General features: G+C 44.2%; 1 protein-coding gene across 1 annotated transcript in view; it reads right to left on the reverse strand.

Moving 5' to 3' along the window:
- SLC4A5 (solute carrier family 4 member 5) overlaps window positions 1–11,604 on the reverse strand; it is an 85,923-nt gene that overhangs the window by 42,375 nt on the left and 31,944 nt on the right. Inside the window, exons 4-5 of the mRNA XM_024765661.1 lie at window positions 1,035–1,195; window positions 6–161 (exon numbers count right to left, since the gene is read on the reverse strand). Coding sequence (XP_024621429.1) covers window positions 6–161; window positions 1,035–1,195 — 317 coding nt within the window. The remainder of the gene's footprint in view (window positions 1–5; window positions 162–1,034; window positions 1,196–11,604) is intronic.

The following is an 11,604-nucleotide window of genomic DNA, read 5'->3' on the forward strand; positions in this document are numbered from 1 at the left end:
CTCACTGGTGGTGGAGGAGACTGACTTTCCAATGTCAACCAAGGAGCGGTGGATGGGCTTCTTGGTTTGGTGACGGTGTTTCCTCAGTAGGACGTAGCTGACCCTCTCTCGGAGCTCTGGCCGAAGGAGGCCATCCTCGATTTGCTTTTCAATGACATCATCTAAGTGGGAAACAAACATGCCTTGTCCACGTGGCACCGAATGACCAGGGGTGTGGGGGTCTTCAGTTTCATCTGTTATTAGTGGGATTAAAAGTGACCTAAAGGAGGCAGGGGATGTAGAAATAGTCCCACCTTTGCCACAGAACTGAACATTTGAACCAGTCACGAACGCTCAGCCTCCTTATATGTAAAAGGGTGTGTGCATGTCTGTGGGAGTTGGTGTATGTATGTGTGTGTGCATGGGGGTGCATTGTGTGCCCATGTGGGTGCACATGTGCATGCATGTGTGGGTATAGGATTCTCTGCTCTTTCTATCAATAACATTGTGGAAAATAAATGAAATTGTACACATGAAAGTACCCTAAGAAGCACAAGGTACAATGCTAAGTGGTTTTAGTCCTAACATGAATTCTTTTTAGAAAAGTATTTTGGACAATGTAGTTCTGGCAAAATTGAATGTGCTAAAGCAAAATTCACAAGAAGTTTTAGGGATGATAAGGCAAGCCGCTCCCTCCCTTTGCCACTCTATCAAACGAGAGCTAATTTCCTAAAGATGAATGGTGATCTGTTTACCCTGTCAAGAAACAGGTTGCCATGGCAATAGGTGTCTCCAACCATGCTAAGAAGCCCTTCTCCCTTTTGTTACATTGCTGGATGGCATTTCAGACGCTAACCTTTCCCTCTCCACGTGTATCTGAAACTTGGAGCAACTGTGACACCGCCTTGGGGGCCTCAGACCCAAAGCCTGGTCTCTGCAGAATTAGGCAGGCATCAGAGGTGGGTGTGATGCAGACCAAGGGTGGGCATGAGATGGGGCAGGTGAAGGGGGACGCTGCCCTGCTTGGTGGGGGCCACAGCGGTCCTTTGCCTCACCTATGATCTGTGGTAAGGAGCCGCTGTCCAAATCCAGCAGCACCGTCCCCGTCTGCAGGCAGGTCCGGAGCTCAAAGAGGCTGTGCAGGGACAGTGTGGACACATGGGGCTTGCTCCAGCGCTCGCCTCCTTCCTCTACCTTTTCTTCAAACTTTATCCACCTGGAAAAGTAAGGATGGGGCTCAGCATGGCCTTTGCCCCCAGGAGGAGCCCAGAGCTGGGCCTCTTCAGGGGAGGGGTGTTGGCTTGTGAGTCACGCTCTGCACACTGTTGAGGCACTGGTCCTAGACTGACAGGCAGAGGATCTCCTGGGGACATCCCCACTCGGTCCCCCACTCCTCCTGAGGCAGTAATGCTCAGGACAAAGTGGTATCAGAGGATGACTATAAATGGGCATGAAGGATACTTTTAGGGTGGTGGAAATGTTCTAAAATTGGATTTGGTGATGGTCACACAACTCTGTACATTTACTAAAAATCATTTAATTAATACACTTAAAACAAGGGAACTTTATGGTATCCATTAATAATAGAGCTGTTAAAAAAATCGTCCACTGGACCCTAGGTACCCGTCTACTGGTCACACATGTGTTCAGTGTCTGCCTTATGGGGTGTTTGCTGGGAGCAGGAAAGTATTTCCCCACAGTTCTAGTGTAGGGCCTGAGGTTTCCATGAGTCCCACTCGTATTTTGGCTCTGAAAGTTCAAGTTAAAATCTAAACGTCATTTGAGGAAGGAAAGAAATTAAACCAAGGGTATGTAGGAGTTTGTCCTTTCTAGAAGCCTTGGAATCATAGGCTGGGGTGGAGGGGACCAAGTGGGAAGGCCTCGGGCAGGCTGGCAGAGGTAGCACTGGCCTGTACCTCCCCCGCAGAGGGCAGCACCGCACAGCCTGGAGAGCCACTGGGAAGCAAAATCTGGCTGGAGACCTGCTGGCTCAGCTTTATTAGATGTCGACCTCAAGTTAGTGAGTAGCGTCAAGCTATGCCAATCAAAATCCCAGGGGAGTATTTTTGGACTGTGACTATCTAATTCTAAAGTTCCTCTGAAAAAGTAAATGTCTGAGAGTGGTTCGGGAAATTCTAAAAAAGAAGAATGGGGAGGGGACATGCTTTTAGCAGATATAAAAACTTACTGAAAACCTTGAGTAATTAAAGCATTGTAATTCCAGTCCAGATATAGACAAAGGGATCAATAAAACAACAGTCTGGAAACAGACCTGAGCCCCCATGGGAATTTGGGTTTTGATGGAGGAGCCGTTTAAAAGATGACCAACCTAAATGTAAAAAAGTCCCTACTTCTTACTACCAAGCACTACTAAATTCTATGTGGATTAAAGGCTAGACATAAAAATAAATCCATAATGGAATATTGTTGAGCCTTAAAATAAAGGAAATTTTGACGCATGCTACAGCATGAGTAAAACTTGAAGACATTACGCTAAGTGAAATAAGTCAGTCACAAAAGGACAAATACTGTAAGATTCCACTTCTATGAGGGACCTAGAGTAGTCAAATTCATAGAGACAGAAAGTAAAATGGTGGTTACCAGGAGCTGAGGGGAGAGAGGCAGGGAAATTACTGTTTAAGTGGTACAGAGTTTCAGTTTTGTGAGATGAAGGAGTTCAGGAGATGGATGGTAGTGATGGTTACACAACAATGTGAATGTACTTAATGCTATTGAACAGTACACTTAAAGATGGTTAAAATGGTAACGTTCATGTTATATATATTTTACCACAATTAAAATAAATAAATAACCATGTTAAAATCTATAAATATAAATACACTAGAAGAGAATATAGGAGAATGTTGTGGCTGTGGAGAAAGACTTCTTGAGCAAGATGGAAAACCATAAAGGGAAAATAAATGGGCACATTTTGTTACATAAAAATAAACTAAAACCTCTGCGTAACACAATAAGACATAAATGAGATTCACATAAATGCAACATACTCAGAAAATATTTGCAACAAACAGGGCATCAAAGGATTTTTTTTTTTTTTGGCTGCACCAGACGGCATGTGGGATCTTAGTCCCCCGACCAGGGATCAAACATGCACCCCCTGCTTTGGAAGCGTGGAGTCGTAACCACTGGACCACCAGGGAAGTCCACAAAGCTTCTTCACATCAATAAGAAAAACTCAAATTACCCAACTGAAAAGTGAACAATTCTGAAAAGAAATGATGGCCAATAAATGTATGAAAAGATGTGCAACTTTACTAGTAATCAAGAACATTTAAATTGTTGCAAATGAAGCCACATCCTTCACTTTTCATATTGGCAAAAATTTAAAAGATTGACAACTTCCTGTGTTGGTGGAAACATGGGGGGTGGGCACTCAAACTGTATGCATGAATATAGTATGTGTGCGTGTGTGTGTGTGTGTGTGTATGTGTGTGTATATATATATATATATATATATATATAACACGTAGCCTTCTTGGGGTGGGGAACTGGGGAGTCTCTTTTGTCTTTTGACTGAGCAGTTCTATTTCTAGGAAATTATCACAGGAGTATCATTGCACACCTACACACAGTAATATGTATACCAGGAGATGCTTACTGCAGCTTTGTCTGGAAACCACCAGTTTTCAGTAAAGACATGGTTACATCAATGCCATACATCCATGCTGAAGAATGACACTCAGAGATAAAAAGCACAAGGGTGAACTATGCATCCCATTCAATAAAAAAAGAAAAACACACACGTGTGTTTGTGTGTATGTATGTATGTATTTGGCTGTGCCAGGTCTTAGTTGCAGCACACGGGATCTTTAGTTGAGGCATGAGGGATCTTTAGTTGTGACATGCGGGATCTTTTTAGTTGCAGCATGCAGGCTCTTAGTTGTGCCATGTGGGATCTAGTTCCCTGACCAGGGATCGAACCCAGACCCCATGCATTGGGAGCACAGACTCTTAACCACTGGACCACGAGGGAAGTCCTTAAATGATTCTTTTTAAATTGAAGTATAGTTGATTTACAAAGTTGTGTTAGTTTCTGGTGTGCAGCAAAGGAATTCAGTTATATATATATATAAACTTTTTCATATTCTTTTCCATTATGGTTTCTTAAGGGATATTGAATATAGTTCCCTGTGCTACACAATAGGCCTCTGTTGTTTATCCATTCTATATATGAGTTTGCATCTGCTAGTCCCAAACTCTGAAGGATGGGGAGGTTTGATTAGAGGAGGCCTGGGAGGTGAAGACATGGCACTGGAGCAGAGACCACTCAGACACTTGCCTCAGAGACTCACCAAGGTGTAGTGGACATTTTTAATGGGGAAATATGTTTGGGAGAACATTATTTAAATTATGGTAGATCCAAGTCTGTATAATATCAATACAAAGTTTTTCTAAAACTTGTATTAACATAATGGTTTGCAAGGAAGAAATCAAAGGACAGGTCCAAATGTTTTGGTCAGGAGATGCTCACTCTTCTCCCTGAGAGTCCTTCTCCTATTTAATCACTCAAATTGCCCCCTTTTACCTCAAAAATACACGAGATAAACCACACCGTCTCCTGGCCACTGAGGATGCTTTTGCTACTCTACAGCCTTACCCCATCCACCCAAAGGTATGATGTGTCCCAGTAAGTGGGGCCACTTGGGTTGATTGCTTTCTACACTGTCTCATAAACATCCTGGGTGGACATTCGGGCAGTTCTCTCCCACGCATCCATCCTTCAGCTTCCTGCCTATACAAATGCAGCTCCATCTGGGAAGGTGAGTTGAAACCCTTCGAAACATCCTTTTAGTAACGCTGGATAGCAAGAACAATTGGTCCTCTTCATTTCCCAGGACTTCAACTATTTGTACTGTGTTACAGGCACCCATAAAACATTAGCTCTATACACAGACAAGGTCTCAACCAACCTGAGCACAGTTTGCAGAAAAGCAAAGTTACCAGTGTCCAGGTTCAGGGCAATGCCAAAACTAGACTCCTGCTACCACCATCTCTTGAGAACTTGATTTTTAAAAAGTCCATGATACTCAACAACTTCACTAGGGATACCTCTTCAGTTGTCCTTGCAACTATTTTGGGAATCCAGATATTGAAACAGTAAACCCAAGGCCTGAACTTAATTTTGTGTATTTTATGGCTATAGCTAGAAATTAAGCTCACTTTTCACCTTGAGTAGAACATAGAAACGTGGAGGACCCAAAGTCTGCAGCTGTGTTTTTCAACTTTGACTGTCTGTTAGAATTGTCTGAGGAAATTTTTTAAAAATACTGATGCCTGGATGGTCATGCCACCAGGAGGGTGGCCTGCCCATGGAAGCTCCCAGGTTATTTTTGCCCTGAGCATTGATGAGACTCTGCCCTGTAGTCATATACAACCATGTGGCTCAGGAATAGTTGGACTTGTCTGGGGTTCCAACGCAGGCAAACGCTCTGGGCACATAGGTCCCATTCTTTTTGTATAAGAGGGGACATGGCCTCTTTCCCTTAGAATGGCTCCGAGAACACCAGTTGAAAAGGTGGAGTGGATCTCTGAAGCCTCCTTCCTAGCATGGCCATTCTATGCTTTCATTTATCTGATTTTTTGAGTACATACCTCTACACCAGCATGTCTCAAACTTTAATGTCACCTGGGGATCTTGTTAAAATGCAGGTTCTAATTCAGCAGGTCTGGGATGGCGCCCAAGATGCTGCATTTCTTTTCTTTTCTTTTTTCTTTTTTTTTGGCTGTGTTGGGTCTTCATTGCTGTGTGCGGGCTTTCTCTAGCTGTGGTGAGTGGGGGCTACTCTTCATTGCGGTGCGTGGGCTTCTCATTGCCGTGGCTTCTCTTGTTGTGGAGCACAGGCTCTAGGCATGCGGGCTCCAGTAGTTGCAGCACGCGGGCTTAGTAGTTGCAGCAGGTGGCTCCTAGAGCGTGAGGGCTTCAGTAGTTGCAGCAAATGGCCTCAGTAGTTGAGACGTGTGGGCTCTAAGGCATGCGGACTTCAGTAGTAGTGGCACACGGGCTTAGCTGCTCTGCAGTACATGGGATCTTCCCAGACCAGGGATTGAACCCATGTCTCCCTGCACTGGCAAGTGGATTCTTAACCACTATGCTACCAGGGAAGTCCCTGCATTTCTTTTTCTAAAATTTTTTACTGAAGTATAGTTGATTTACAATGTTGTGTCAGTTTCAGGTGTAGAGCAAAGTGATTCAGTTATATATATTCTTTTTTTAGATTATTTTCCATTATAGGTTATTACAAGATATTGAATATGGTTCCATGTGCTATATAGCAGGTGCTTGGTGTTTATCTATTTTATATATGCTAGTGTGTATCTGTTAATCCCAAACTTCTAATTTATCCCTCCCCTACCCCCTTTCCCCTTTGGTAACCATAACCCCTTTGTTTTCTATGTCTGTGAGTCTATTTTTGTTTTGTAAATTAGTTCATTTGTATCATTTTTTTAAGATTCCACATATAAAGTGATATCATATGATATTTGTCTTTGTCTGACTTAATTCACTTAGTATGATAATCTCTAGGTCCATCCATGTTGCTGCAAATGGCATTGTTTCATTCTTTTTTATGGCTGAGTAATATTCCACACTCGAAGAACCCCTATCCTAGGATGATGATTCTTAAACTTGGGTGCATATAAAAATACTTCAGATACTTCTAAAATCTTTTTTTTTTTTTTTTTTTTTTTTTTTTTTTTAGAACCCATGTCCCCTGCATCGGCAGGCGGACTCCCAACCACTGCGCCACCAGGGAAGCCCAGATACTTCTAAAATCTTGATGTTTAGGTCGTATCCTAGACAAATTTGCATCAGAATATCTGGAGGGGATCCAGGCAACTCTGCTACAGATTGTTCTAAGTAAAGTTCCTGACTTCTGGGGCTCAGAGGCTAAAATGACAATTAATTTGTAGTCAATCGTGTTTCCTAATTGTTTTGGTATATACCTGTCCGCCCAAATAGACATCAAGCTTCTTGAGGACAGGGACCTTGTTTCCTCTCTGGTGTCCCTTCTGATCTCCTGCCCAGAGTAGTGCTCATCAAATGCTTGCTGCTTCTTGCTTGAGGGTAGTGAGGCCTCAGTGATTACTTTGGGTAATCACTATGAGAATCACTGTGAGAAAATGACTGGGAAAAAGAGAGCTCAACAATTGTGGGTCTAAATGTGTTTTAAAATACTCAGAATGATCTAAGCAATGATCATCAGAGTCTAGTAATGTCACAACTATACACACAAAGACCAGCTGGGCAGGAGCTGCCTTTTGATGGAAGCAGAGACCACCACCTATGAAATAGTCTTGTGGAAAAGCCAGACAGGAATCAAATGAGTCTGGACCCAACTACCACTTTACAGGAAAGACAGGGGCAGAGGAAGATGTTAAACACCACCACAGGGATGCAGTTAACAAAATCCAGTATGTGGAAAACCATGTAAGACAAACAACGCAATTTCTTTAGCAATAATGGCAACTGCAAGGGAAAAATAAAGGAGGAGGAACATGTAGATTAAAAATGATGTAGGAGGGCTTTCCTGGTGGCGCAGTGGTTGAGAGTCCGTCTGCCGATGCAGGGGACACGGGTTCGTGCCCCAGTCTGGGAAGATCCCACATGCCGCGGAGCGGCTGGGCCCGTGAGCCATGGCCGCTGAGCCTGCACGTCCGGAGCCTGTGCTCCACAATGGGAGAGGCCACGGCAGTGAGAGGCCTGCGGACCGCAAAAAAAAAAGTAATGTGTGGACCAGTCACATTAAAAAGTATATGAGGTGATCTGGGAAATAAATATGAATACTGCATGGATAATTCAATGAAAATAAAGAATTACTGTCATTTTTTTTCCAGATGTGACAGTAATATTGTGGTTGTGTTAAAAAGAAAGGCCTTTGAAACCAAGAAGGGCCCTGTAGGATTCCTGGGCACAGAGGCCTTTCAGTGTCCCCCGTTTCTTGTTTGTAGGGAATAGGTTTCAACCTCCATGACCTTCCCTGCATTCCAAAGGGCAGGTTCAAACAGTTGCTAATCAGGGAAGAGAGAGGATGCAGAGACAAGGGAGGAGCAGTCAAGAAACAATAGTGCAGCCTTGGGGTAGAGTCCTGGCTCCACCTCAAGGGATACACATAACAATATCTTTGAGCTCTTCTGCAGAACTCTTCATTCCAGAGAGAAGGTCACAGTTTGATAACCTCTAGATCCACAGAAGCTAATTAGGAGACCACCTGAGGCCAGATTAAAGGAATGCAGGCCTGCACACACCCTGATCCTCACCAGTAACCCCACCCTTGAACCATTGCTATAAAACTCCTCACCAAATTCCCCTGGGTTGGGACACAGTTTTGAGAGCATGAGCCCCCTGGGTCCCCCTTTGTCTGGCAAAGTAACAAAGCTTTTTTTTTTCTTTTCTACTTCACCCAAAACTCTGTCTCTGAGATTCAATTTGGCACCAGTGCACAGAGGCCAAGGTTTCAGCATCACCTTTACCCCAAAGAATTGAAAACAGTGTCTTGAAGATATATTTGTACAACGATGTTCCCAGCAGTATTATTCACAGTAACTAAAATGTGGAAGCAACCCCCGCTGTCCACCAGTGGATGAATGGATAAGCAAAATGTGGTGCCTCTGTAGTCATACAGAGGAATATTATTGAGCCTTAAAAAAGAATGGAAATTCTTATATATCCTAAAACATGGATGAAACTTGAGGACATTATGCAATAAACAAGTCATGAAAAGACAAATACTATATGATTCCACTTAACGTGAGGCATTTAGAGTAGCTCATAATCATAGAGACAGAAAGCAGAACGGTGGTATCTGGGGCTGGGGGGAAGGGAATGGAGAGTTATTGTTTAACGGGTACTGAGTTTCTGTTTTATAAGATGAGAAGAACTACGGAGATGGATGGTGGTGATGGCTGCACACCATTATGAATGTACTAAATACCACGAAACTATAAACTTAAAGGCAGTTAAGATGGTAAATTTTATATTTAAGTATATTTTACCACAATTAAAAAATGGGGGAAAAAAAGAAAGAAGGCTTATCTTATAGAGTCACCTACTGACATATTTACAGATGGATTGATATGGGGTGTGGGATTTGTGTCAGCATGATCCAGTGTATGTGTCTGGGGTAGTGGGTAGAAATAGAGGCACAAAATTGGCCATGAGTTAGCTGGTAACCATTGAAGCTGGGTGATGGTTATGTTGAGGAAAGTCATTCTACTACATACCACTTTTGTATAAATTTGTATACAAATTTATATACAATTTTTGTATAAATTTCCATAATATAACATTTAACCACTTTTCAGGATGAATAAAGGAATGGGCTCTTTAAAAAGCTTCTGGCCAAAGCCAGGCTTAAAAACTTTTGGAAGCCTGATAAAGTGGTTAATGGGTAATCCCAAGCAACTCATTGCAAAGTGAGCTTTATACCACAGTTGGCTTCAAAAGTGGGGAATTAGAGTTGGAGAAGCAGGTCAAATGGAAAGAAAAATCTCTGGACTGGAAAAGAACTCTCAGGGATTTTGTCCAGACCAGGGGCAGATGCCAAGTGTCCCTCCCAACTGGGATGGAGCTGAATGGAAGCTCGAAGAGTCACATGTCACAGAAAGCAGGTCTCAGTCACGCAAAGGGTGTCCAGAACTGAGGCCTTTTCTGTGACTAGTAACTTGGTCACTATATGATTAGAGCAAGCTGCTTTTCAGTTAATACCAAGAGTGGTCGAAATCATCATGGGGCAAGTTACTAGGCACCACCAAACCACTAGATGGGAGGGTCTCCTTCTAGGATCTGGAAAGGGCTGAAAACTGAGAGACCTGAACTTTAGTTCCATCCTCAGATGGAAATAAATTATAACCCCCACTGACCCTGCCCTGGCTAGCAAGTATACCAGTGGCTCTCACCTTAGCTGCAAGGATCATCTGGGAACTTTCAACAAATTCCAACATCCAGGCTGACTCCACACTGACATCAGAATCTAGGGGCCTGGCAGAGGAGCTTCAAGATGGCGTTAGAGTAAGACGTGGAGATCACCTTCCTCCCCACAAATACATCAGAAATACATCTACATGTGGAACAACTCCTACAGAATACCTACTGAACGCTGGCAGAAGACAGACCTCCCAAAAGGCAAGAAACTCCCACGTACCTGGGTAGGGTAAAAGAAAAAACAGAGACAAAAGAATAGGGACGGCAGCTGCAGCTTGGAGAGGGAGCTGTGAAGGAGGAAAGGTTTCCACACGCTAGAAGCCCCTTCGCGGGCGGAGACTGCGGGTGGCGGAGGGGGAAAGCTTCAGAGCCGGGGAGGAGAGCGCAGCCATAGGGGTGTGGAGGGCAAAGCGAAGAGATTCCCGCACAGAGGATCGGTGCCGACCAGCACTCACCAGCCCGAGAGGCTTGTCTGCTCACCCGCCGGGGCGGGCGAGGCTGGGAGCTGAGGCTTGGGCTTCGGTCCGATCCCAGGGAGAGGACTGGGGTTGGCGGCGTGAACACAGCCTGAAGGGGGCTAGTGCGCCACAGCTAGCCCGGTGGGGGTCCGGAAAAATGTCTGGAGCTGCCGAAGAGGCAAGAGACTTTTTCTTCCCTCTTCGTTTCCTGCTGCGCGAGGAGAGCCCCGCATCCTTACCCCTCCCTACCCCCGGCCTGAATGAGCCAGAGCCCCCGAATCAGCGGCTCCTTTAACCCCTTCCTGTCTGAGCAAAGAACAGATACCCTCAGGCGACCTACATGGAGAGGCGGGTCCAAATCCAAAGCTGAACCCTGGAAGCTGTGCGAACAACGAAGAAAAAGGGAAATTTCTCCCAGCAGCCTCAGGAGCAGAGGATTAAATCTCCATAATCAACTTGCTGTACCCTGCATCTGTGGAATACCTGAATAGACCATGAATCATCCCAAATTGAGGAGGTGGACTTTGGGAGCAACGATATATATATATTTCCCCTTTTTCTCTTTTTGTGAGTGTGTATATGTATGCTTCTGTGTGTGATTTTGTCTGTATAGCTTTGCTTTTACCATTTGTCCTAGGGTTCTGTCTGTCCATTTTTCTTTTTATTATTATTACTTAAAATTTTTTTTTCTTAATAAGTATTTTTTATTTTACTAACTTTATTTTACTTTATTTTATCTTCTTTCTTTCTTTCTTTCTTCCTTTTTTTCCCTCCTTTTATTCTGAGCCATGTGGAGGACAGGCTCTTGGTGCTCCAGCCAGGCATCAGGGCTGTGCCACTGAGGTGGGAGAGCCAAGTTCAGGACACTGGTCCACAAGAGGCCGCCCAGCTCCAGGTAATATCAAACGGTAAAAATCTGCCAGAGATCTCCATCTCAACATCAACACCCAGCTCCACTCAATGACCAGCAAGCTACAGTGCAGGACACCCTATGCCAAACAACTAGCAAGACAGGAACACAACCCCATCCATTACCACAGAGGCTGCCTAAAATCATAATAAGGCTGCAGACACCCCAAAACACACCACCAGATGTGGACCTGCCCACCAGAAAGACAAGATCCAGCCTCATTCACCAGAACACAGGCACTAGTCCCCTCCACCAGGAAGCCTACACAACCCACTGAACCAACCTTAGCCACTGGGGACAGACACCAAAAACAACGG

Source organism: Neophocaena asiaeorientalis, unplaced genomic scaffold (assembly GCF_003031525.2).
Source record: "Neophocaena asiaeorientalis asiaeorientalis breed wild unplaced genomic scaffold, Neophocaena_asiaeorientalis_V1.1 scaffold1090, whole genome shotgun sequence".
NCBI classification, from domain to species: domain Eukaryota; kingdom Metazoa; phylum Chordata; class Mammalia; order Artiodactyla; family Phocoenidae; genus Neophocaena; species Neophocaena asiaeorientalis.